The 25,932-nt window shown below is 49.8% G+C and overlaps 1 protein-coding gene across 2 annotated transcripts in view; it reads left to right on the top strand.

Moving 5' to 3' along the window:
- The window catches only part of PPARGC1B (PPARG coactivator 1 beta), a gene marked incomplete at both ends in the record, with an annotated part of 105,402 nt that overhangs the window by 53,387 nt on the left and 26,083 nt on the right, over positions 1–25,932 (top strand). For both annotated transcript variants that reach the window (XM_079702768.1, XM_079702767.1), the window contains one exon: positions 25,305–25,478. In XM_079702768.1, the coding sequence (XP_079558894.1) occupies positions 25,305–25,478 (174 nt within the window). The remainder of the gene's footprint in view (positions 1–25,304; positions 25,479–25,932) is intronic.

The following is a 25,932-nucleotide window of genomic DNA, read 5'->3' as shown; positions in this document are numbered from 1 at the left end:
GAAGCCACAGAGGGACATGAGCTGGGCAGATGGTGTCCTCCAGCAAGACTTGGGAGGGCAGGGTTTTGAAGAGAACAGAGTGACCGTACTAGGGAAGGGGGTGCGGGTGGAGTGGTGGAAGATAGAGCACCGTGTACAAAGGTGCTGAGGTAGGACCATTCAGGGTGTTTGGAGTAAAGGGTGGGGAGGGTCAGGGCAGGAGGCTGTAAAATGGGAATTAGCAAATAGGTCTGGCATGGAGAGTCCTTCCAGTTCTCCTGAGGGAGATTTCTGATCCTTCAGGGATGGGAAGGGTACAGGGGGAGGCAGAATTCTACCTTCTTGGGACCTCTAAAATGTGGGGTCCCCACCCCTTCACTCTTCACAGCAGCTCCCCAGAGGGAAGGGTCAAAGAAAGGCCAAGACCACCTCCCAGAATGAATTCATCCCACTTTGGGGATGGAGTAGGGATGGGACTCGGAGTCTGAGTGTCATTTAAGGAATGTGATTTTATGGAGACACTGCCACTAGAGAGCTGGGGTCGAATCCTGGCTGGCTGCACTACTTTTGCCTCTCTGTAACAGCCTTTGTGACTGAGTTTTTCCATCTGCAAAATGGACCATTCATTTCTACCTCAAGGATTGATGTGAGGCTTAAAGAATCTGCTGATGAAGGATAAGAACCAGAATGGAACACAGACTTGGTACCTAGTCATATTGATTAATTAAAGCATCTGCATTCTTGGGTGCTTGAGTCCCCTCTGCAGTTTGCACTGCTGGCCTCTGTGTAAATCCCAGCAAAGAGGAAATCACTGCCTTCATTCTTACTTGTATGGGAAAAGCTGTGACTTTCACCCATTGGTATCTTGGATCTGCCCTTGGGACCCCAATAAAGATGCTCATGTGTCTTCTCCTTGACCTTCAGAGACATGCAGATAAACCAGCAGTGACCGCAGACTTCTAGTCAGAGCCCAGGTCACTGGGTTTGGTGGTGGGTGTGTCCTCCATCCCTCTGGGCCTCCCTGCCCTTGCAGCTGGGGTTGCTGGTTGGGTGACTCCCCCACCCCTGCAAAAAGCCTGTGGGGGCAGCTGCTGTTGTCTCCTCTTTCCTCTTTGCCTCCCTAAGAACTGGGTGGAGAAGGTGGGGAAGCTCTTCTTGGGCAGGGGAGTGGTTTCTGCCTGCCAGGAGGAGCCCCTGACTCATAGGAGATGCTTTCCTGTCAGAAGGGACAAGTGGTTCTATCAACAAGTCCAGGGGAAAGACAGAAGGAAGTTGGTTCATTCGAGCATCCTCTGTTTTCCAAAAATCCCACTGCGCTGTTAATAATAGTGTAAGTAGCCCATTGTTTAAAAGAATGCCCTTGAACTGCCTCACTTGGCACCCATGCAACAGATATTTGTGGGGAGGACACATCACACCCCAGTTTCCTCATAGCTTCAGACACATCGTCTAGCAGGCTACTCAGTCTGGAGTCTATTGCAGAGCCTTTGGTAGCCAAAATCATTATCTCAGGGACCAGGCACTGCTGTTCCCCAAACAAGTCTCCTTCAGAGCCCACTGATTCTTGTCTCAGTTACAGCCTTCAGCTTTGAGATCTGGTTGACCAGTCCACTGCAGATTATAAGTAGTACCTAAGCAGAGAGGGGTGGAACTTCTTGAAGACAGCAGACTCACAGCAGGAAGATGTGTCAGCCAAGCACCCAACTGCCAAGAGGCAATGACTGCAAAGGGCAGAGACCAGCAGCTCTGAAGACACTAGAGCCATGAGGGGAGGGGCAGCACTGTGTCAGAGCAAAGGACCACGTGGAGGGGGTGATGGTTAAGATGATGGTCCCAGGGGTCAGCACACTAAGGCCCTGAGCACCACATCCAATCACTGCCTGTTTTTGAAAATAAAGTTTTATTGGAAGCCAGCCATGCCTACTTGTTCACACGTCTGTGGCTTTATACTACAACTCCAGGGCTGAGTAGTTCACTGTATAGATCAAAAATCTAAAATATTTACTATCTGGCCCTTTACAGAAAAAGGTGGCCAACCCCTGATGATTTGAGCTATCAAGGAAGGGTTAAGATTCAGCCTGGGCACTTCCCTGGTGGTCCAGTGGTTAAGACTCCTCGCTTCCACTGCAGGGGGCACGGGTTTGATCCCTGGCCAGGGAACTAGGATCCCGCATGCCGCACAGCGCAGCCCCCCACCCCCCAAAAGAAGCAGAAAAGAAAAATCAGCCCGTGTTAGAGCAACACCAGGAGGAGTGGAATCTCTTGGGGAAGGATTTCCAGACAGACTGGCTGATGGTGTTGTCCCTCACATGTTGGTTCTTTAATGAATGGAAAAGTTTTCAGATTGTCTGGATTTCATAGAATTATAAAATGTTAAGGGCAAGAAGGATGTTAGACACTGTCTAGTCTGACTCTTGCGTATCCATATGGGGAAACTGAGGCCCGGGGAGGCAAGGGGACTTCCTTGGAAGCATATGGTGGCAGCTCTCAGTGTCAAACCTGGGCCAGAGCACTTTGTTCTGATTTGCTGTTTTGTGGCTTGCATGCGTGCTCATGCGTGCATGCGTGCGCGTGCACACACACACACACACACACAAGCAAACTTCTGTAAGCAGTAAAATGGCAAAGAGATGTGTTTGCCTCTAAAGAGCAGTTGCTTATTTTGTCTTTTTTTGTGTCCATTGCCTTTGTGTTAGGAGACGGCGGGCAAGGATTTCTGCTTTGCCCTATATAAGAAGGCTGTTGTCCCAGCCAGACCCATCCCATGGCAACAGGGCTAAAATGGAAACAGGGAGTTCTGTTTAAGGCAAGCTCCCGCACAGCAGCTGCCTCCTGCCCGCCACGGGTGGAGGATGGCGCATTGTCTGCCGAGCACCTGCCCTTCCTGCTGTAACCAGATTGGAATGCGGGCTCCAGGGGAGCGCGCTCCTGGAGTGGGTCCTTCGTAGGGGTCACTGCCCCCCACCCCCACCCCATGCGTGCCGCCTGTGCACCCTGCCTGGTGTCAGGGCCACGCGTAGTTCACCAGGGGCAGCTTGATGTAGTCAGAGGGGCAGTCAGAGACTTTCCCACTGTGAACCTCAGTTTCCTCCCCTGGAAAATAGGAGAGTTAGAGCCAGGTCTATCTAAGGGCCCCTTTCACTCTGTTGTTTTGTAATTCTGGCACCTGTGCCTCCCTTGGCGGGGCTCTGAAACAAAAAGGGTTTTGTTCTTATTCTAGCACGGAGGTTAAATGTCCCAGCTTAGGGAGTCAGATTTTCTGGGTTCCCATCCCAGCTCAATGACTTATTTAGCTGGGTGTCTCCAAGGGAAGTTAGCAAACCTCTCTGGGCCTCAAGTTTCCTCATCTGTGAAATGGAGCTAAAAGGGAACCTATCCCACGAGGTACTTGCAGCTATTGTTTGGTTAAAGCATAAGGAGGAGGGTTGGACTGAATGGCTGTCAAGGTCTTTTCCTATCTGGGGTTCTGTGGTTCTGGCTTCCAGATCTCCAGCCTCTCAGGTAGGTCTCCCCCTTCCCCCCAGTGTTGACTGGAGAATTTCCTAAGCAGGAGGACACTCCCCAGCTCTGGAAACCTGATCTGGAGATTAGAGGCCCAGAAAAGGCAGTTGAGGAGAAAGGAGCCATGGGGAGTTTCCAGGGTGCTGCAGGCAAATATGAGTCCAGGTGTGGATGCTGCATCCCTGCCAGCTAGCTTCCGTGGGCAGAGCAGTCCAGCAGGGGAACAGCCTCTGAGCAGGATGAGGTCACAGCGTCATGAGGCGTGGGATACCATCACTTCAGCCCTATACCTCTGCATCTTTCCTTGTCTTCTCTTTGGGGAAGACTTTTGGAGAGGATGGGGGTGGGTGAAGGGATAATTTTTTTTAAAGAGTATGTTGCAGTGATAAAGAATCTGGCTTGGGGGTTAGACAGTACTCAACCAGCTGGGGAACCTCATTGGGCCTCCTCAGTTGCCTCTTCTGTAAAAGGGAAAGAATAGCAGCTGTAAGGATTGCATGTCAAGTGCCTGTCCAGAGCCCAGCCCATTTTTGCATACAAAATAAGCTCGCTCAGTAAAATCTGAAGAGTGCCTACTATGTGCCAACATAGAGTAGGAAGCAACACAGACTAGTCCCCAGCAATCCGGAGCTTCCATTCAAGTGGGGGTGGACAGATAACAAACACATCAACAGAATGGTCATGTTTATTTCAGACAGCGATGTGGGTCATGAAGAAGTTAGATGCAGCCATGTGATGGAGAGTGTGCCAGAGTGGTGAAGGGTGTCCACTTTATAGTGAGTGGTCAGGGAAGGCCTCTCTGAAGAGGTGACATTTGGTTTGAGTGTCAGGAAGGAGCCAGCCATGCAAAAAATGGCTTGTGCAAAGGCCCTGGTGCAGCGACTAGTTTGAGCTCTGATGTAAAGAATGTCAGGATGCCAGGGGCATGGTGAGCAAGGCAGGAAGTAGCCAGAGAGGATGCTGGCAACATAGGTAAGGGCCTTCTAAGCCATGGATGTTTGGATTTCATTCTAAGTGCAGTAGGAGAATCTTTCGAGTGTTTTGAGTAGGGAGTGAGTGACATGATCTGATTTACAGTTTTTGAAGATTATTTGGGCTACTATGTGGAGGATGAACTTGGGGTGGGCTGGAGAAGTATGGAAGTGGAGTCCTGTTAGGCAGCACTGTAAAAGTCTAGGTAGGAGGTGGTGATGGTATGGGCTAGTTTGGTGACAGCAGAGATGGAGAGAAGAGTACTGTATTTTGGAGAGGGAGTGGACAGGACTGGCTGATGGATTGAATGTGGGGGTGAGGGCAAGAGGAAACCCAAGTTTTCTTCTGAGCAGCTCGGTGAAGGGTTTGCCATTTATTGACATTGGGAAAACTGAAGAGAAACTGGCTTGAGTGCAAATAGAATTCCATTTGGACATAAGGTTGAGATGCCAATAAATCACACAGTGGAGATGTCAAGGAGGCAGGATTTGAAAGGGCTCCTTTGCAGAGTGGTCTCGAGGACGAAGCTAATGCGCGGAAGGACACAGCTTGTTTTGAGCTGAGACAGCCTGAGTGCACATCTAGCTGGGGCTTAACCCTCTTCCAGCCCTAAGCTTCTGGATTAAATTTAAGAGCTTCCCTCACTCACCTAACAGCTTTGCATAACCCACATCCCTCCCTGAGCTCCTGATGGGCACAGGGCTGCTCAAACCCCTCCCCTAGAGGACTCCTAATAGCACGCAGGCGAAACCTTGGGCCCTGTTGTGTCTGGGGGCCAGAGTCTGGCATAGCTCAAACCAGCTACCCTAAAGAACATTTACAGAGCATGCCAGACACTGTGTAGATTGCCTTACAACTGAGCTGCTTAAACCCCAGGGGATAGAATTCAGAGGTCTGTGAACTTGGACGGAAAAAAAAATTACATCTTTATTTTTGCTAATCTCCAAGTGAAATTTAGCATTTCCTCCCGTTGTGAGTGTAGGTGACAAACTGTAAAAGTATTAGTGGTACCTGTGACTTTGTCACCAATGGAAGTCACAGATATTTTCATATCACATTACAGTCGTTTCAGATATCTAAAAATATTTATACTCATCACTACTCTGAAATTACTGATAATTGTTACCCTTGCTACTAGATCTTATTATTTAGTATAGTAATAAGGAAGCATGTTATATTACTGTAACAAATTTACTCTTTTTAATATTGTATAAATGTATTTTGATATTGTTGGTTTCCTTAATAATCCTGTTTTATTTTATGCATTCATAAACATTCTGAGAAGAAGTTTATTGGCTTTACTAGATTGCCAGTGGGACCCATGACTCAAAAAAGGTTAAGGACTCCTGCTTTACAAGCATGATCTTATCATTCCCATTTTACAAGCTAAGGCTCAGAGAGGTCGAGTATCTTGGCCAGGGTCACACAGCTGTTTGAGTGGCTGAGCCCAAATTAATGCAGATGTTTTTGATCCCACAGTCAGTTCTTTTTTTTTTTTTTTTTAACATCTTTATTGGAGTATAATTGCTTTACAATGGTGTGTTAGTTTCTGCTTTATAACAAAGTGAATCAGCTATACATATACATATATCCCCATATCCTCTCCCTCTTGTGTCTCCCTCCCACCCTCCCTATCCCACCCATCTAGGTGGTCACAAAGCACTGAGCTGATCTCCCTGTGCTATGCAGCTGCTTCCCACTAGCTATCTATTTTACATTTGGTAGTGGATATATGTCCATGCCACTCTCTCACTTCGTCCCAGCTTACCCTTCCCCCTCCTCGTGTCCTCAAGTCCATTCTCTAAGTCTGCATCTTTATTCCCCACAGTCAGTTCTTAACAGTCCTGTCGTTGCCTCCAAAGTAGCCCTGTCAGCTAAACCTACAACCAATTTAAACAGAATCCGTGACACAAAAATCGTTATTTTATATGAAAAAATTAATGCAACTTTTACATTCTAGTCCCTAGCATACCCTTGTTTTTTATACTGGAAGAAAGTTTCCCTTAACAGTGAAATGATTTAACTTTCTATTATGCCAGATCTTAAGAGGGAAATAGAGTTCTGAGAAGAGGCACCATGCCTGGCCTGTGCCTTTGAGTGTTTCTCAGCCCACCGCTGCGCCCCCAGTGGGTATGTGATCAGAGACAGGGAAGCATGGCCTTAGCTCAGTGACTCTTATGCTGCCATGTAGCCTGACAGCCCCTGAGAAAATGCGAAAACTGAGGCCTCTCGTCACTGGGTGGCTTTGGTCCCATCTCTCCAGCCAATGGAGTTCTGGTTCTGGCTCTTCCCCTGCTGCAGCCTTGGTCTAGTTCCAGTATCACTTAACTTGGCAGTGTGATCTCAAGCACATTACTTACATCTCTGGGACTCAGTTTGCTCATCTGTAAAATGGACTGGACAGTATCCGCCTATTTGGTTGGACAGGATCAATGAGATGGTTGTAAAGTGTACAGCACAAAATAGAGGCTCAACAAAGCTTGTGATTATCATGGGCCAAAGGTTACCAAGTTCTCCTTGGTCCTCAGGCAGGGGTGGGTGCTGAGGAGGGCAGGGAACCCCCTTGCTGCATGGGAGGTGAGGTGGGACCATCACCAAAGTTCCTGTCAAGGTGAAGAGCCAAGTCTGACCTAGGGGTCCAGCCTCAGCCACAGCCCAGAGCTTCCTGGGTGATCAGTCAGGGGTGGGGAATGGGGGACAGATTCCCTTCCTCTCATCACTGTCCCTTTCTCAGAGCCCCAGCTCCAGATTGGTGGCTTTATTTCATGTGCCTCTATATTTAATAAGCAGGACCTTGATGAGGTTTGGTGACCTCAGGGCCCAGATGGACTGTCTGCTGGCATAAGCTGTGCTTGAGTCATTTCCCAGGGATGCGCACTGGGCAGGTTTCCGGGAGCTGAATTTACCCTCTGATTCTCTGCTTTCCTCTTCTCTTCCCCACCCCCAAGCTCCATTTTAGAGTTTCCAACTTCCTTGGCTTCAGGAGGCCGTGGACCAAGATAGAAAGCAAAATAGTTATTCATTCACCAGGCCTCCCCACTCCCCCGCCTCAGCAGAGGCTCAGTGTTGGGGGAGGCCCCAGAAGCTCATGACACTGATCCAGGCCCTGTAGCTCCTGCCTGGCTGGGGACTCCTGTGGGTATGTGCACACTGAGGACGCAGGCTCAGTGGCCTAAGTGCCCTGAGAGATGCAGGCAGAATGTGGTAGGGATGCAGGGGAGGGACAGGTGGAGGCAATCAGGGTAGGCTTCATGGGGGAGGCGGCCTGTGAATTGGCCTTTGAAGGATGGGTTGAAGCATGACTAAAGAAAAATAAAAACCTTAAGAAGGACATAAAATAGAAAGTAAATAGTCTCTGACATCCCTTATCCCCAATCAACTCCTTATTCTTTACTCCCGCAAACTCTTGATACTTTCATTTATGTCCTTCTAGCAATAATCTATGAATATATGAACCATCTGTCCATCTTTCCATCCATCCATCATTTCAAAAAAATACAAACGTGATGATGTAATGTTACCTTCCCCCTTTAACAGCCCAGCTTGGCGACCTTCCCATAGCAATGCACGTGGGGGCGGGTGGCTCTGACTTATAGCATAAGAACACTGATGGTCCTTGCAGGTGGCTGAAAGGGCAGGGGCAAGATGAGAAACCCCACAGTATGTATGAAGAGCTTTGGCAGGGGAATGAGGGAAGCAGTATTGCTGAGCAGTTAGAAGCCCAGCTGACGTTTGGATTTGGAAGATCCGGGGTCGAATCCCAGTTCCGGCATTTACTAGCTGTGTGACCCTGGGCCACTTTCTTCACCTCTCTGAGTTTCAATTTCCCCATCTTCCCAATGGAGCTAATACTACCTCCCTTTGAGACTGTTTGCGACTTTCACTTACCACTCACAGAGGTACCCAATAAACAAGAACAGCTGCCTGTTTTTGCTGTCGTTGAGGTCGTGTGTCAGATGGGGCCCTGACAGGTAGGGCCAGGTGCATGTTGGCTGATTCTGGAGCGATATTTGGAGAGAGGATCTGATTGATCTGAAGCTTAAAATAGCCTGGAAGTGCAAGAACAACAATAAATAAATGGGTTCCGGATGCTTTTAAATCTTGACATTTCCTGATCTCAGCTCAGCTGGTCCAGACAGCTTCATCAGTGTTTACTGCCGAGGCCAGCAGCGCACGCCTCCCCTGGCCATAGCCCAAAGCTGCTTTCAAGAAAATCAGATCTAGAAACGTTTGGGTCTCTGGCACCAGTCCTGCAAGTCAGGGATGGAGGTTGAGGATCAGGGAGCACTGGGGTTTGTCCTGTGTGTATATGGAGAGTTAAGGCCTAGAGGATGAGGTGAGAGGGAAGGTGGGACTTGGATAGGGGGGTGAGATGGTTGCCAGAGAATGAGGTTATTCACTTACTCTCCTTGTTTATTAAGCACTTACTATGTGCCAGGTGCCAGGGATACATTGGTGAGCACTAATAAATGTCCATGCAAATAAATTACCAACTGTGATAAGCTCTGAAGGAAGGCTCAGGACCTCCAGAAGGCTGGGAGAGGGTACGACAGGGCTCCTTGTGTGGTCTGCATGGCTCAAGGAAAGCTCGAGGAGGTAAAGAGTGAAGGGTACGGTACGAGATAACTGGACAAAGCATCTATGTGTGGGATGGTGTTCCAGGCAGAGGGAACGGCGAATGCAAAGGTCCTATGGGGGAAGAGATCCTGGCAAGTGCCAGGGGTAGAGAGAAGGCCAGTGGGGCTTAAAGGTGGGGAGATGGTGGGTAAATGCTAAGAAATGATTCCGGATAGGTAGACGGAAGCCAGATCACGCAGAACATTACAGGCCTCATGAAGGGTTTTGCTCTTTACCTGGGAGGAATTGGGGGCAAGCAGGATTTTAAACAGGGTCCAGTAGTGTCAGATCTGCATCTTGAGAACTTTGCTATGGCTGTGCTGTGTCCAGCAGCCTGGAGAGGGCTGGGGTGAAAGCAGGAAGCCGTGGCTGCCGATAAGTTGTGAGTTGATGGTGGTGTGGACTGGGTCAGTCTGAGCTTGAAGGGGTTAACGCAGTGATTGGCTGTAGAGGAAGTTCGAGAAGCCCAGAGGGCTGCTTCTATTCCAGCAGTTGCTTCAGGTCGCCTGTGTAATAATCTCAGGAATGGCCGTTATCTTTTGAGCACTTACTTTGCACCAGACACAATGCAAGCTCTTCTCATTAAATCCTCGTAAGAACCCTAAGGCTATTATTACTATCTCCCATTTTACTGAGGCCCAGAGAGGTTAAATCACACAGCTCAGCCCCCCATTGTCCAGCTCCTCTGGGTTGACAGTCCCTTGGATTGGTGTCCTCCAGCCAAATTTGACCCTTCTCAGGGCTCAGCCTGAGCCCCCAGCTTCTGTCTGGTTGCTCCAGTGACCCTTGGTGCTGTGTCCACCCTGGCCACAAGAACTGATTCAGAGCTGGGCTAGAAAGGCAGTATGTGACCTGAGGGGACACAACCCAGTGGCCCTTGCTCCTCCATCCTCAGCCCTTTGGCTTCTGACATGAGCTGAAACGGCTGTGTCTCTGGGTTTCACATGTTCATCTGCCTCTTGGGGATTCAGATGGTCTCTGCTGCTTGTCTTTATTTTGCTTCTTTATTTCCTCTGCTCTCCTCCTTTCCCTTTGCTCCCACCCTGTCCCCATCTGTTGCTGCCCCATGGGGGTCTTTTCCTTGCCTCCCAGATGTACAGGCAGGACTTGGAATGGAAACAGAGGCCTTCTTCCTTCTGGCCTTTCAGGAAGGAAAGAAACTAGCAATCTGGGCAGCTGTTACCTGCGGGGCACTGGGCTAGACTGTTGGCATGTGTGATCTTACTTAACGCTCACAGCAGTCCCGTGAAGTGTACACATTATTATCTTGACTCTACAGATGCAGACGCTGGGGCTTGAAGGATTTAGGTGCTGAACCAAAGGTCACATGTTACAATTGGTCTTCTGATTTAAAATCTTTTGTTCCCCAAACTTTAATGTGCCTACGAATCACCTAGGGATCTTATTAAAGTGCAGATTCTGATTCAGGAGGATTCAGCCTGAGATTCTGCAGAATTGAACAAGCTCCAGGCCCTGCTGATGCTGCTGGTCTGTGGACCGCTCTTTGAGCGGCAGAGTGAGGGGCTAGCAGATCTCCCACATGTCCTCCCGTGACACCATGGCAGACACACACCATGTGACGTGTCCCTCAGTGATCATCACCTCCATCTCCACCATCTTTCCCCCTTGTTAGGGATTGCTGATGGGGCACCTGAAGGTTTGCTACTATGCCCAGGATGTCACAGGCTGACCCTGCATGTCCTGAAGCCCCAGCTGACTGATCACGGTCTCCAAGCCTGCCCAGTTTGGGAATATAGGGAAACTGAGGCTCAGAGAAGTAGAGGGACTCGTCCAAGTTCCCCACTGCCAGTAGTGCAGAGAGTTCAAGGTTGTGCCTCCTAATCAGTGATATTTTTGCTTCAACTAAGTCAGAGGTCTGGGAGTTTTAGTCCTGTTCCTCTCTTTAACTTGCTTAGTGACTTTAGGCAAGTTACTTCCCCTCTATGAACCTCAGCTCCCCCATCAGAAAAATGGCTTAACCTCTGCCCTGTTGTGAGGATCAAATGGGAGAACGTCTAGTTTACAGGCATAAAAGATTTTTATGAGCCCCAGGATTCCTAATCCTGGCAGGGTGGAAGGAACCTAGTAGGTCAGAGATGTGGGTTCAGGTGGCACTTACATGCAGGGGTGATGGGAACTTCACTCCCTGAAAGATCTCACTGTTCTCTCTTGGAGAGCTCCCCACTTCCTGCCTGTTTCTCTACAAGCTGCGGTGATAACCAAGCATTGTCAGATGGCGTCCATTTCCTAGCTCAGGTGCCTGTTATTCCACCGTTAGGGCCCTGGCTTTGGTTGGGGAGCCAGTGGCAATATCACCCTGTGGGCCACCTCCCTGTTACTTAAGAAGAAGGCAATGGAAAGGTATGATTTGTTTGACACAAATTCACTTTACATGCCCGGTGAACATACTTCTACGTGAGGCAGGTTTACTGTGGCTGGAGGCAGCCAGTGCCTCAGGCATGGGGGGCGTGAGTGAGTGGGCCCTCACTGACCACATGACTAGGGAGGGCCTGCTGGGGCCAGAGAGAATCTGTTTCCCACCAGCTTCATCTGGGAGCCCATGGGTCTGGGTTTCTCATCATCTGACCACTGTGAAATGTATTTCCTTAAGGGAATAAATGGATGCAGAAGGACACACCCCTGCCTCCTCCCCCCTCCCCAGGAAAGGCGGGTGCATGAGAGGGAGACCTTGCAAGCCTCACGGCAGTGTGAGGCAGCGATGCCTAAACTGACCTGGGAAACCGGAGCTCTACTCTCCCGGCCCACCTCCACTCATCCCACAAAGATTTAGTGAGCACCTACTCTGTGCCAGACACTGTTCCGGGCACTGGGATTCAACAGAGGACAAGTCTGGACCACTGCCATCGTGCAGCTGGTATTCTGGAGGGGAGATAGACAGTCCCTGGGTTCATGCTGTGGATAGCACATGGGGACATAACCCATAGTGTTCAGGGGGTTGAATGTTGGGGAAGGCCTCTCTCACTGAGATCCAGTGCTGGATAAGTGGCCTAGAACCAGGCAGGAAGTGTCCCAGCTGGAGACCCCAAGCCGAGAGAGTTTTGTTCCAGGAGAAGAAGAAGGCTGCTGTGTCTGCAGCGTCGGGAGGACGGGAGGGCCCAGGAAATGGTGGGAGAGGCGGCAGGCCCAGGCCGCGCCAGGCCGCGCCAGGCCTCACAGGCCCAGTGAGGACTTTGGGGTTTTGTCAAGGGCAGTGACAAGTCAAGGCTTGTAAGCAGGCGAGTGAGCGACGGCCCCTAGTCTTAGCTACGCCTCCGGCATCCTGGGGATGGTGGGCGAGACCCAGCTTCGACTCTCTCTTCTGTGGTCTACACAGCAACTTGTTACCTGGGCTTCCTGAGCCCATAAAGACTCTCAAACATTCATATTCTGCTTAGCAAGTCACGTTACCTCACTGAGTCTCAGCTTCTTCATCTGTAAAATGGGGAAATACCAACGTTGCTGGTTTCTGAGTGGTGGATCCCACTTACTTGGGAAGTGGCTTCTTCCTCTGAGGATTCAAATGAACTCCGTAAAGCCCTTAAATTGCTGATGAAATAGCGTGTATGAACAATAGGTAAGAGTGTGTGGGTATGGGAAAATATAAAATTCTGTGCAAAATAGAATGTCATCGTATTTCTAACATGTAAGAAAGAAACAGAAATTTGGTTTTTGCCAGGCTCATAATGTTGAATTCACCCTGGTTAAATAGGAGTAGGATGGGTTGCCACTGTATGGTTTTTAGTTAATAAAAATGGAAAACCTAATTAATGAACTCCCTCATAACCCCTCCCACTTCAAAGCCCAGGGTGCTGGTGGGCCGCGGGGGTGGAGAGCATGCAGGGGGTTCCCCAGGGAGCCCAGCATGGGAACCACAGGACCAGATGGGCCGTGAGGCCCCTCCTGGCTCCCACGCTGTGCAGCGGCCCCAGCGGGGGCAGTTGTGGGTTGAGCGTTGCTGAGTCATCTCTCCCTCGGCGGGTTGTGTGTACTGGCTGACAAGCTGAGGCTGGTGTGCTGGTGGCTGAGCCCTGGCCTGGGTTCTTGGGAAGCTGACTTTAGCCCCTGCCCACTGGGCTGGGGGATTCTCAGCTACCCTCTGCTCCTCCATCCACCCCGTGGTCCCCTCTCTGCTCAAATCCCCGGGAGCCGGCCACCTTGGGGCTGCGCTTCCTGAGTGGGAGTGATGCTCCATGGGCTCCCCAGCACGGCTGCCGTCAGCCCTGGGCAGCGTGGGGCTGGAGATGTGAGCCAGCACCTTGCTGGCCCGATGGGCATGACATTTCCTCAAATGCCATGAAGGGGCTGCCTGACCTTCACTCTCATGCCAGGACCCTCTTTCTGCCTCTTTCTGCGTTATTTATAACAGTGTTAACAGGCAAAAGGGCTTCTCAGCTGAGCCCTGGCCCAGCTTCCCCCCGTGTCCCCTGCCAGCCACGGCAAGAGACACATAAATAGAACCAAAGAACATGGAGACTGTAGGACCCCGGAGAACACCTCCAGAAGGAGTGTGCTAGGCACTTTATTTTAGGACTCCGGGACTTTTAAAATGTATTTTTATTTTTTTGTGGTAAAATATACATAACATAAAATTGGCCATTTTAAAGTGTACAATTTAGTGGCATTAAGTGCATTCATGATTTTGTACAAACGTCACCACTATCCATTCCCAGGCATTTCTTCATGCATCTCACACCTGAGGATGGCTGACACATGCCAGTCCCTCTTGCCCTGCCCTTGGGCACATTCTGATTTTGAGGGAACTCTGCAAAATGTGACGGGGAAAGGAAAGCGCCTGTTAGGTTATGATCCCGCAGCATGATTAGGGAGTTGGGGTCCCCCCATTCAGCTGCGTGAAATGGGTGCTTTCCCAGGGCTTGTAGCCCTCTGCCTTCCTTCCTGTTCAGTAAAGGCATTGGAATGGGAGGGGAGCTCCTACTTGCTGAGAGAACCGTGAATCAGCTCTAATCTCTTTTCTTAAGTAAAACCTATTTATTTAGCAAACTTCACTCCTTTCATTATAAATCAGGCAAGTGTGTTGCAACTCATCTCAAAGCTGAATGCTGCTCACCATTGTGATGGATCGTTTACTACCTTTGATAAAAATGTAATAACAGTTCCTCACATACAGCCAACACTTTAGAGTTTTCCTACTTCCCATCCCAAATGCCTCATTGGACAAGACTGGGACAGTTCCACAGCTACCCTAGGGTCATGTGCCCCATTGTAGAGATGTGGAAACTGAGGCCCCAGGGAGAAGGGGTGTAGGACAGGATCTGATCTCATTTCAGTCACCTGAGCATACAGTAACTCACCCTCATTCCACCCAGGTGGGGATTAGGGTGAGGCAAAGGAGACATTTGGTTCAGACACAAAATTTAAGGAGATGCCAAAAAGCTCAGTCATCAAGATAAATCATATTTTAATGCAACATTTATATATGTTGCAATAGTTAATATGTTAATAGTCAGTGCCAAAATATCCATTTTGAACACACCACATCTTTAAATAAAGGAGGGAAGAATGCCATGCAGAGCCAAATAGTCACCTGAAGCAAAAGGAAAAATCAGCACCACTGACCTTGTCTTTATTTAGAATTTTGATATGTTGCTCATCATGGATTTTTAGGGGGCATTAATTTTGATTGTTTTCACAATATTGCATTAAATATGATCTGTCTTGATTGCTGAATGTTTTGGTGCCCAAGGCTGGTACCCTCACCTCAGCCTAATCCTAGCCCTGATTCTAGCTTCCAATGTCTGTGCACTCCTGTGACAGAGGACCCCCTCCCCAGGTCTCCAGGCCTCAAGTCATCATATGCCAGGGCCTTTCAACCACTGTAGAGGGTGGCATTTGATCCCTGCAGTCTATTTTTGTGCCTGCCCTTCAGCGACTAATAAAATGTTGCTCTGGGTAGAGCTGATGTGTTGAAATGGTGAGTGTCAATGTCAGGTGGTTTGTGTGATCGTATATCTTCATTCTTGACCTCTCAGAGGGGCCTGGAACCAGGAAAGAAAAGGAGCTCTCGATGCCTTTGCCCCCACAGAGTTGGACAAAACTCAAAATCGTTGTCGAATAACTGAGGCTGCCAGGCAATTTGGCCTTGTCTTGGGACTGTACAGAAAAAATGTCCATGTTGCAGTCTCTTGCTCTTGTGTACCACCCTTTCCAGTTTACAGGGCACTTCCACATGGATCTCATTTTGTTTATTGAGCAGCTACTATATGCTGGGCATTGTGCTAGGCGCTGGGAAACAGCAGGGGGGAACAAGACAGACACCGAGCCTCTGGGGAACAAGACAGTCACTGCCTCTGCCTGCATGGAACTCATAGCCGGGGGGAGGTGACAATACACAAGTAGATAAATGAAAAAGGGGGAAGAGTTCTGAAGAGGGAGGGATGCCGGTGATGGTTGCACAACAATGTGAATATACTTACTGCCACTGAATTGCCTAGTTAAAAATGGTTAAAATGGAAAATTTTATATTATGTGTATTTCACCACAATTAAAAAAAATACCGGCAAAGGGGGGAGGGGATATCAGAGAGTGAAACGTGCTAATTGAGGGACTTAGAGCAGGTGATGGGAGCGAGATGGGCAGCCACTTTAGGATACAGTGGTCAGCAAGGCTCATCTCAGAGGGACATTTAATCTGGGATGGGGCTGATAAGAAAGGACCAGCCATGCACAGAAGAAAGATAGAGGAGGCATCCCAGGCCGAGGGAGCTGCCAGCACAGAGGCCCCAGGGTGGAAACTCAAGCCACACAGCAGTTCCATGAGGGAGGCTGGTCCCTGGAGTTGGAAAGGGACTGTTAACCAGTCTTAACAGCAGGTGGATACCTGCACACGCTTCGCAGTTCACAAAGCGCTTTTCCTGCCGCTCCCCTGTGAATTGAAGAGGCCCTTGAATTCAAGTGCTTAAAATTGATGGCAATTGTAGGCGAACACAGTATGCGGACGACACTGCCCCTGAAACACCTTCACTCACTCTCGCTCATTCGTGTCACAGAATATACTTCACCCTTTTACTGTTTTAAAATAAATGAAAGCACTGCCTTCCTGGGCCAGGGGCAGCCTGTGTTGGCTGACAGGTGCCAGGATCTGTGCAGCCACAGTGGGGTGCAGGGGTGTGGGGCGCCAGTGGCGCCCTCTGAGACCTCAGTGCCCACCACCTGCCAAGACAGCCAGGAGCTGCTCCACCCCAGGTAACCTGGCCCAGGCACAGCTCTGAGAGACCTTAGGGATCTCTGTTGGATAAGGGGCTGCTTGCAGACAACAGGGAGGAGAAAAGGAGATGCCCAAGATAACACCTGTCCCAGGAGACTGTCTGCCTCAGTGTCCTTATCTGCAAAATAAGAGAGTCACTCTAGAAGTATTTCCACAGGCTCTTCCAGTGCCAAAAGCCCCAGTTCTGTGCTCTGGGAGTCCATTGTAAGGATTTATTTCCTATACAATGCAAGCTGCAATCCATGTCCAATAGCCACCTTATCCGATGAAGAGCAGGAACTACAGCTAGGGGTTGGTGGGGTGGGTGGAGGGCTGGAGAGGGGAATTCCTCGGAAAAAGTCAGTGAGAGTACGAAATCATAAAACATAATACCTAACGTTGTTGTTTAATGAAGCCATATGGCATGCACATTCATTATTGCCAGTCTTTTGCTCTAGGACTGCTTGTGCTGCCGACACTGAAATCCCAAGCTCTCTCTCCTGCCTGGTCCACACCCACGCTGCCAGGGCTCCTATTTCCAGATTGGGGGTTCACTCAATTGGATTAAAATTTAGACTCAAGCAATCTAAGTGCAGAATCCTTCAGATTCTTGCCAGGGCCTCCCTAATCTTTCACTGTTAGCTCACCCACACATAATTTGACAGCAGGGTTTTTGTATGTTTTTTTTTTTTTTAAAACAGCTCAACTTTATTGAGTCCTTCCACAGCCTTCAACTTAGTTTCCATCACATTCTCTTCTTTTATACTCATATTTTCTGTTGATGAACCATTTCATTAAAGTTTGTAATTATTGGAATTCCCTGGTGGTCCAGTGGTTAGGACTCCGCGCTTCCACTGCAGGGGGCACAGGTTCGATCTCTGGTTGGGGAACTAGGATGCTTCAGGTGGCATGAGCGCCCCCCCCCCCAAAAAAAAAAACAAGAAACAAGACTTTGTAATTATAGTAACAAATGGGTTTGGGAAGAAACACAAATGACATTGAACAAACAACCCAGCTGCTGGAGACAGATGTGTGCATGATCTGGAGGGTTGTCTCTGAGACTCTGGGGCGCCTTGGGCCTTAGTAATGTGTGTTGTTACAGGAGGGGATGAAGAGTGTTGGTTAACCCGGGCGGTTGCTTAGGGGAGTGTCTATTGTACCAAAGGCCTGAGAGGGCCTGGTTAGGATTAGGTTTGGTGGCAAGTAACAGAAAACTGCCCCAAATGATGAAGACTTTGACAGGCTCCACGTTGAGTCCTCCCTCATGTCCTGAGGTGGATATCCCAGGGCCGATTGGCACTTAGAAATATCAGGGACCCCACTTCCTCCATCCTATTGCCTCGCCTGCCAAGCAGAGCTGCCTTCCCAAGGTCACTGGTAACTGGTCGTCCTCTCGGCCTGGCCTTGTAGTCCAGTTCTGAGCACTGGACCCATTTTGCTCTCTGGGCTGGAGGACACACTCTTGCCAGGCCTGGTGACCTTCTGTCAGATCACCTTACGCTAAGCCCTGAGCGGGTAGCTGCGTAGCTGGGGCTTGGGGCCCCGCTGAAAAGCGCTGAGCATCACTGAGTTTGTGCTCGGCAGGCCTGGGGCCAGATGCTCCTGCGTGGAAAGGGCCTCCATGATGTTTTGAGACACTTAGCCTTGAGTGTTTTGGCGGGAGATCCTTTCAATGGTCTGATTTATCTTTAAGCTCAGGGTGTTTTGTTCTTTTAGGCTGAGCTCAGAGCCCCTGTGTTTTCTACTTATTCTTCCTGGAGCTTAATTTTGTGTCTGTGACTCCTGAGGCTTATGAGGGTGCTGTAGTATTTCTCTGAGGTCTAAAAATCAATTACTCTTCCTACTGTTCTCCTGGAAGCATCTTCAGGAGTTTTGTACTAATTTGGAAGACAGTGGGAAGCTTAGGTTTTGTTTTTTTGTTTTGTTTTTTTTTGTTTTTTTTGGATGTAAAAGAGATGAATCAGTCATAACTTTTTCATTGATAGGTGACAAACTCCAGCTGGCACATAATCTGGAAAGGGACCTTATTCACTCACATAATTGTGGAGTACAGGGAATAGACTGGCTTCAGGCACAGCTGTATCCAAGTGTTTAAATTATTTTTATCGGGAACACATCTCTCTTTGCTTCTTGACTCTGCACTCCCTGTGCTGGCTTCATTCTTGGGCAGGCTCTTCCCAGGTGGAAGCAAAGATGGCTCGCAGCGTCTCCAGAATTAAATCCAACCAGCTGAGCACCCTTGTCCACATGCTCCAGCACATTCCTGGTGTTCACTCTGACCCACCCCTGTGAACCAGTTGCTGTGGTAACTGGATGAGACCCTTTAATTGGCCAGGCCGTGCTTACCTGGACCACCTGGATTCGGGGGAGGGATGACTTCCCCAAGGAGATCAGTGGGCTGCCACCATCAGGAAGGGGAATGGGTGGGAGGCCAGCCAAATAATAGACATAGGAGGAGAAAAAGGAAAACATCTGTGTAATGAAATGGCTTTGTGGGGACATCATGAATACTTACTTCACTTCCTTCCTAGAAGGCAAGGAGAGGTACAGGGTCATAGGTCTAGAGCAGGCTGGGTCTAATGAATCAGCAGTGGCAGGTAAGGCTCCGGGTTGCGAAGGCTCGGGGCTCAGTGGGAGGTAGAGCCCTGTTTGGTTACTGGTATCCGCCAAGTTAGGGAGGCGGGAAAGGTGAGCCGAGTGCCAGGTACCTACCACCCTATCAGATCTCATGCCCAGGCCAGTCTGGGCATTCCTAACAGTAATTTAAAGGGAAAACTTGCCCCAGACCATCAAATACAACTTCTTGTCAGTGAAGGACGCTTTGTAGGGCAGTATTTAGGGCATCCAAGATGGCAGTAAAGAAGTGTGTGAGGGGCTTCCCTGGTGGCGCAGTGGTTGAGAGTCCACCTGCCAATGCAGGGGACACGGGTTCGTGCCCCGGTCCGGGAGGATCCCACATGCCGCGGAGCGGCTCGGCCCGTGAGCCACGGCCGCTGAGCCTGCGCGTCCGGAGCCTGTGCTCCGCAACGGGAGAGGCCACAACAGTGAGAGGCCTGTGTACCGCAGGAAAAAAAAAAAAAAAAAAGAAGTGTGTGAGGCCTGGGTGGGAGCAGGGCTCCCACCCTCCAGGGCAGGCCCAGAGAGAGCCAGCGTGGTCTGGCCGTTAGGGCAAGATCATCCGCCAAGAGAAACCATGAGCGATGGTAACGCTGGAATGGGGGCTGGTGGAGGTTGAAGGAACGTAGGATTGAGGGCATCAGCGGGTTTAGGACTGAGCATATGGGTCGTGAAGCACTGACCCTCTGAGATGTCCTGCTTTCCCATCAGTCAAGTGGGGACGTTGACCACTGCCTACTTCCTGCATCTTGGGAAGGTACCAATGAGACCATAGCTGTGAACATCACTTGAATGTCAACTATAAATGCTGTATCTGTGACCACCATTCACGGGGTGTCTGACACGTGCCAGGCTCCTGACCTGTGATGTTTTATCTTTCTAAGAACACTGTGAGATAGGATGCTTTTTTATTATCCCCATTTTGTCAGTAGAAACTAAGCCAGCAAAAGTTAGGTTCCTGACCACAAATGATGAGTGTTAGTAGCCAAGCCAGGCCTAGCCCTTTATCCTTCTTCTCTAGGCCTCCTTCCATTTCGATACAGACCTTCTCTCTGCGTCTTTGTCTCTCCCTCTGTAAATTCATTTATTTATTCTACCTAAATACTTACCCCAAGCCTATGTGGGTCACAGAAACTGGATAAGTGCAGTACGGAATTGTACTTGCAAATGCTTGTGCAAGAGGGGGTCCATAGGGTCTTTGTGTTTGATGGTCTGTTTTCCAGAGGGGGCAGTGAGAACCCGAGAGAGGAGGTGACCCACTGAAGGATGCCTAGTGAGTGCGGACAGGCCCAGAACCCAAGTTCTGTTAGTGCAGCCACCCCTCCCCCTCTCCTGCTTCCTTCCACTCACAACTCTGAGAATGTGCTCTGGGCCAGGCGCTAAGCTAGGTGATTTGCTGATTGTAAGTAAAGCGGAGCCACCAATTTTTCCTGAAGATGCATTCTTTCTTAAACAGGGAATCGATTTGCGACTAGATACCCAGGCTTCCAGTGAAGCAACTTAGAATCTGGATGAAGCACCATTAATCCACTGCCGGGGCCTTTATCTCCCTGGCTTGGAGCAGCTACAGCCCGTTCAGATCAGCAGTGTGGTGTCCCTGGAGGAATGGATACAGAAGGTTCTGCAACCAGAGGGGGGTGTCCCGAGTGTGTCAGGGGTGTGAGCAGACTGGTGGTGGGGACCACAGGGGGCTGTGCATGCGGGGCTGGTGCACAATGCAGCACATGTGGCCCCAGACCTGTCCCTGCTCAGCTACAAACTAGCCCTGTGACTTGGGTCTTTCTCAGACTTTTCCCAAAGCTCCATCTCCCCATCCATAAATGGGAATAAATGGTCTTAAACGTTCCTTCTCACGTTCAGAAGCAGGATGTCGGGCAATGGCACAGGCTTTGTTAGGGAGCCAGGGGACCTGGGGTTTGAATCTCAGCTTTACCTTTCTGGGACCCTGGGTGCTATGGGTTGAATTGTGTCCTCCATACAAAGGTGTCTTGGTGTCCTAAGCCCCAGTACCTCAGAATGCGACCTTATTTGGAGATAGGGTCTTTACAGAGGCAATCAAGTTAAAATGAGGTCATTAGGGTGGGCCTAATCTAAGGGGAAATTTGGACAGACAAGCGCACGTAGAGGGAAGGCAATGGGAAGAGACACAGGGACAAGATGCCATCCACTAGCCAACCAGACAGGCCTCAGAAGGAGCCAACGCTGCCAGCATCTTGATCTCAGACTTCTAGCCTCCAGAACTGGGAAGTAAAATATTTCTGTTGTTTAAGCCACACAGTCTGTGGTGCTTTTTTACGACAGCCCTGGCAAACTAATACAAGTGACTGGATGTCTGAGTTTCCTGATTAGTAACATGGGGACAGTGACCCCTGCCCTGTAGCGTCGTTATAAGAATCTGCTGAGAGGATGTATATAAGACACTTAGTGTGGCCCTTGGCATATAGAAAGTGCTCAGTACTAGCAGTGGCTTAGCCTGTGCTGTGACCCCCCACCTCCCGTTCCATGGGTGGGTCCTGCTGGGGCTGCCCGGTACAGAACAGGAAGGCCTCAAGTCGGACCTTTCAAGGGGAGCTGGGTCACCCGAGGCACCCCTTCAAAAGCCTCTCTAAATATGGAGAGGGCCAGAGAGATCACTATTAATGCAATCCTTAATGGTTTTTAGCTGGAGAGTGGCCTCAGCCCTAATCGACAAGGCCTTGAAGCTGAGGTTTCTTTTTTTTTTTTTTTTTTTTTGCGGTACGCGGGCCTCTCACTGTTGTGGCCTCTCCCGTTGCGGAGCACAGGCTCCAGACGCGCAGGCTCAATGACCATGGCTCACCGGTCTAGCCGCTCCGCGGCATGTGGGATCTTCCCGGACCTGGGCACGAACCCATGTCCCCTGCATCGGCAGGTGGACTCTCAACCACTGCGCCACCAGGGAAGCCCGAGGTTTCTTTATTTTTATGCCCTGGGTACACTTTGGGTATGTCAAGCTGCTCTGGGTAATCATTAAGTGCAGTAGTCATGGCCACTTGATGGGCATTTTGTAAAGGAGGTGGCATGGCTTTCATGGGAAGGACACTCATTGGATAACCCTGAGCAAATCCGTTATCCTCCTTGGGCCTCAGTTTCCATAGGTGCAAAGTGAAGGAGGTAGACCAACCAGGTCAGGAGTTCTTAGCTGTGTCTGTGAAGGGCTAGAAGTTAAGTCTAAATTCCTTGCACGCACATGCACTGTGCACACGTATCCATAACTAGTTCTTGAAGGCGCATCGGTCTCCCGAATTGCCCACAAAGACTTGCATGGACAACCTCTCAGGGCTGCTGGTTCCTGGCTGGTCTGGGATTCTGGAACTCTGATTTAAAAGCTGTTTCTAAGACTCAAAAAGCAAGTCCTGTAGAGGTGGCTGCTCTGAGTTTCTAGCACGGGCTGGTTCTAGAACATATAGAAAGAGCTCCCCAGAGAGCTTATAGCTGGGGCTTTGCTGGCCAGGGAGGCTCTGGCTGCCTAGCATCCTTGTCTGTCTACTTTTGGCCTTCCCTCCTGCTCCACAGGCCCTCGGTGCTGTCCTCCCAGCCCCACCACCTGCTCCTCTCCTGGATGCTACACCGGCCTAACCCATCTGCCTGCTTCCCACCCCCATCACACTTGGCGCAAAACCCAAATCCCTTCAATCCCTACCTGATCCGGCCTCCACCTGCCTCTCTGAAGGCATCCTCTCCCTCCCCCTACTCTAGGGCTGAGCTGCAGCCTCACTGGCCTTTGGTTAGTACCCCATTCTCTAGGCTTGGTCCCCACCTGGATCTTTGACTTTGCTGGAAGCTCTCTGCCTGGAAGCTTCTTCTCCACATTTTCCACTGCCTGGCTCCTCCTTCAGGTCTCAAACCAGACGTCAGCTCCTCCAGGAAGCCTTCTGTCACCCCATCTAAGTAGATTCCCCTCCTCTTGTCCTCCATCAGTGCACCTGGTTTGTTTCTTTTGTGGCAGTAGCACAATCTGTAATGAAATATTTATGTGTTTTCTTCCCCCACTGAGATGTCAACAAATGAAGGAAAGACCTGAGTCTTATACATCACAGTGCCTGGCTCACAGTAGCATTTAATAAATGCTTGTAGGCCCCCGCTATCATGCACGCCTCAAATTTAAATACTAACAACACCAAGTACTGTTGAGGGCGTGGAACAATAGAAACTCATACGGCTGGTGGGAGTGTGCAATGGCACCACCACTTTGGAGAGCAATTTTGTAGTTTTTTTTTTTTTTTTTTTTTTTTGCAGTACGCGGGCCTCTCACTGTTGTGGCCTCTCCCGTTGCGGAGCACAGGCTCTGGACGCGCAGGCTCAGCAGCCATGGCTCACGGGCCCAGCCGCTCCGTGGTATGTGGGATCTTCCCGGACTGGGGCACGAACCCGTGTCCCCTGCATTAGCAGGCGGACTCTCAACCATTGCGCCACCAGGGAAGCCCCAATTTTGTAGTTTTTAATCAAGTCACACATACGCTTACCATAGGACCCAGCAATTCCAATCCTAGAGATTCACCCAAGAGAAATAAAAACATAGGTCCACACAAAGACTTGTACACACGTATTGTAGGCTTGTTCATCACAGGCAAAAACTAGAAATAAACCAATCATCCGTCTAGAACAGGCAAGACCACTGTACCGCCATAGTCCAACTGGGCAGGGGAAGATCCGCAGCCCCCGGAGGGAGCTGCGAATCCTCACAGGAGCGACGCAGGACTTAATATTCATGGATGTTGAACACAAGTGGATTGGAGAAAGACCGGGCAGATGGAGGGCAGGCGTGGTCAGGGATGTCCCTGGAGACATACTCTCTGGGCACCGTGCTGCCTGGCCTGAGAGCAGGGACTGACCGCTTGGGAGAACCCAGCCCCGGTGCTGCCCGTGTGTGCAGGATTCTTGCAAAATGCCAATTAAGACATTTGACCCAAATTCGGATAAAAGCCTTTTTCCTGTGTCAAGTTGAGCTAATAATATACATTTATTCATAATTTATGAGGCCTAGTAAGTGGGAACAATTAAGGAAAAGGTCTGGATAAAACCTATTTCTCTTAAGTGTCACACAAGCCTGTCTCTGTTCTCTAAAGAGGTTCCACCCTCCTCTGCCTGCCATGAAACTCTGTTGTTATTATTTTTAAAAATTTGTTGTCATTACTGCTTGCTACCATTTATTGAGCAACTTACCAAGCCAGGCTACGGCATTGCCTCCTTTAATATTAACTGTAGGAGACAGTTGTTGTTCCATTTTACGGATGAGTCAGTTGAGCTTCAGAGAGGTGAAGGGACTTGCCTAAGGCATCACAGCTGGTGAATGGGGATTATGATTCAGGTCTGCCAGACCCCAGCGCCTGTAGTGTCCTGTTTCTGTGTTAGCCTCCCTACTCAGGCTGTTTCTGAATCTGCAAGGCAGCCCTTCTGTTGGTAACTGTTAAACTTGGGAGACCGGGGTGCGAAGGTGACTACCTTCTGAGTCCACAGGTCTGGGGTTAGGCCTGAGAATCTGCATTATTTCTTATAGGTTCCCAGGTGGTTCTGCCCCTGCCGGTCCTGGGACCACCCTCTGAGAAGCACCAGTTTCGGTCGGTACTGTTACCAGGTCCTCCATTCTACCCCACCCACCACTGGCAGGTGGGTTTACGGCCTTCTAGACCTTTTCCTGTGTACTGGCGCAGTATTCTCATACGTATTATCGTGAGAAATGTGTAGCTTGAGTCTGTCCCATTCTTTTTACACATGTGGGGTAATATTTTACTTGCTGATATTCTGCAGTTTAGTATTTTATTTAACATGCCATGGAGGACATACATAACGGCCTCATTCTTTTCAACAGCACTGTTCTATGATATAGGTGATTATAGCTTTACTTACCTATTGTCTACTGATGGGTGGTCTTCCACACTTTAGACATTACAAATATTCCTGGGAACATGGGTGAGCATTCTTCCAAAACACAGCAATCATTCAATGATGTCATCTCTTGTTGTTATTGCTTTTTGTTGTTTCATTATTCCTATAGAGGGGTTGTTGCCTTCCGGAAATCCCCTTTCAGGTGGAAGCAGTTGTATAAAGGAATAGATCTCTATTTATAGGTTGTAATAAAGTTTTCAACAAAATATTTCTGGTAAGAGAATAGAGGTGCTATGCGGGCAGGGCTTTGAGGGGTGTATAGGAGTGCAGAGGAGGCGGGGACGGAGCAGCAGGAAGGGGGATTTGTACTGCCAGGGCCTGACTTAACTCATGGTAGATTCAACAGTTGCAAGAGGATGCGGCTTTACATTTCTTGGTCGCTTGGCAAAATCGGGCCTTGGACAAAGGCAGCCACAGGTTCAGACTGGCAGCATCCTGAGTAAGAGGGTCCCTGCTGGGGTCTAACCAAGCTCAGCTCTGACGCGCCTCCTTCCTTCCTGTCTCCTCAGGGCGGGGGATCTGGGGAGGAGCAACTCTGCGCTGACTTTCCAGAGCTAGACCTCTCCCAGCTGGACGCCAGCGACTTCGACTCGGCCACCTGCTTTGAGGAGCTGCAGTGGCGCCCGGAGAACTCCGAGACCGAATCCAGCCAGTACAGCCCCGACGATCCGGAGCTCTTCCAGGTATGCCCTCTGGAACCTCGCTGCCTCTCTCTCCCCCTAAAAGCCCGGCTCTGCCCTGAGCCATCTTCTTCTACACTTGCTCATGCAAAGAAGTCTCCTCATCCACCAAAGCTCTTGGGACCCTGTCTCTTGTCCCGGGTCTGCACTTGATCTTGGGCAGCTCTTGCCCCCTTGCCAGACTGTGTTATCGCCCCTGGGAAGTGAGGGCTCGGAAGAGCTGCTCTCTCTATGCCCCCAGTCAGAACCGAGTCCCTCTGTGAGCCAGAGCGGGTTCCAAGGCCTCCCTTCCCTGTATGGTCACAGTGAACTCTCATTCCCACCCTGTGAAGCAGGTGAGATTATTCCCCCATTTTACAGATGAGGAAACTGAGGCTTGAAGAAGTTTAGTCATGGGCCTAGGGTGATTTACCTCGTCGGTAGCTGAACTAGATTTAAACCCAGTTTGCGTGCCTCC

This window comes from Hyperoodon ampullatus (assembly GCF_949752795.1).
Source record: "Hyperoodon ampullatus genome assembly, chromosome: 4".
Taxonomy (NCBI): domain Eukaryota; kingdom Metazoa; phylum Chordata; class Mammalia; order Artiodactyla; family Ziphiidae; genus Hyperoodon; species Hyperoodon ampullatus.
Note: the sequence above shows the minus strand (reverse complement) of the source record. Positions and strands in the feature narration are given on the sequence as shown.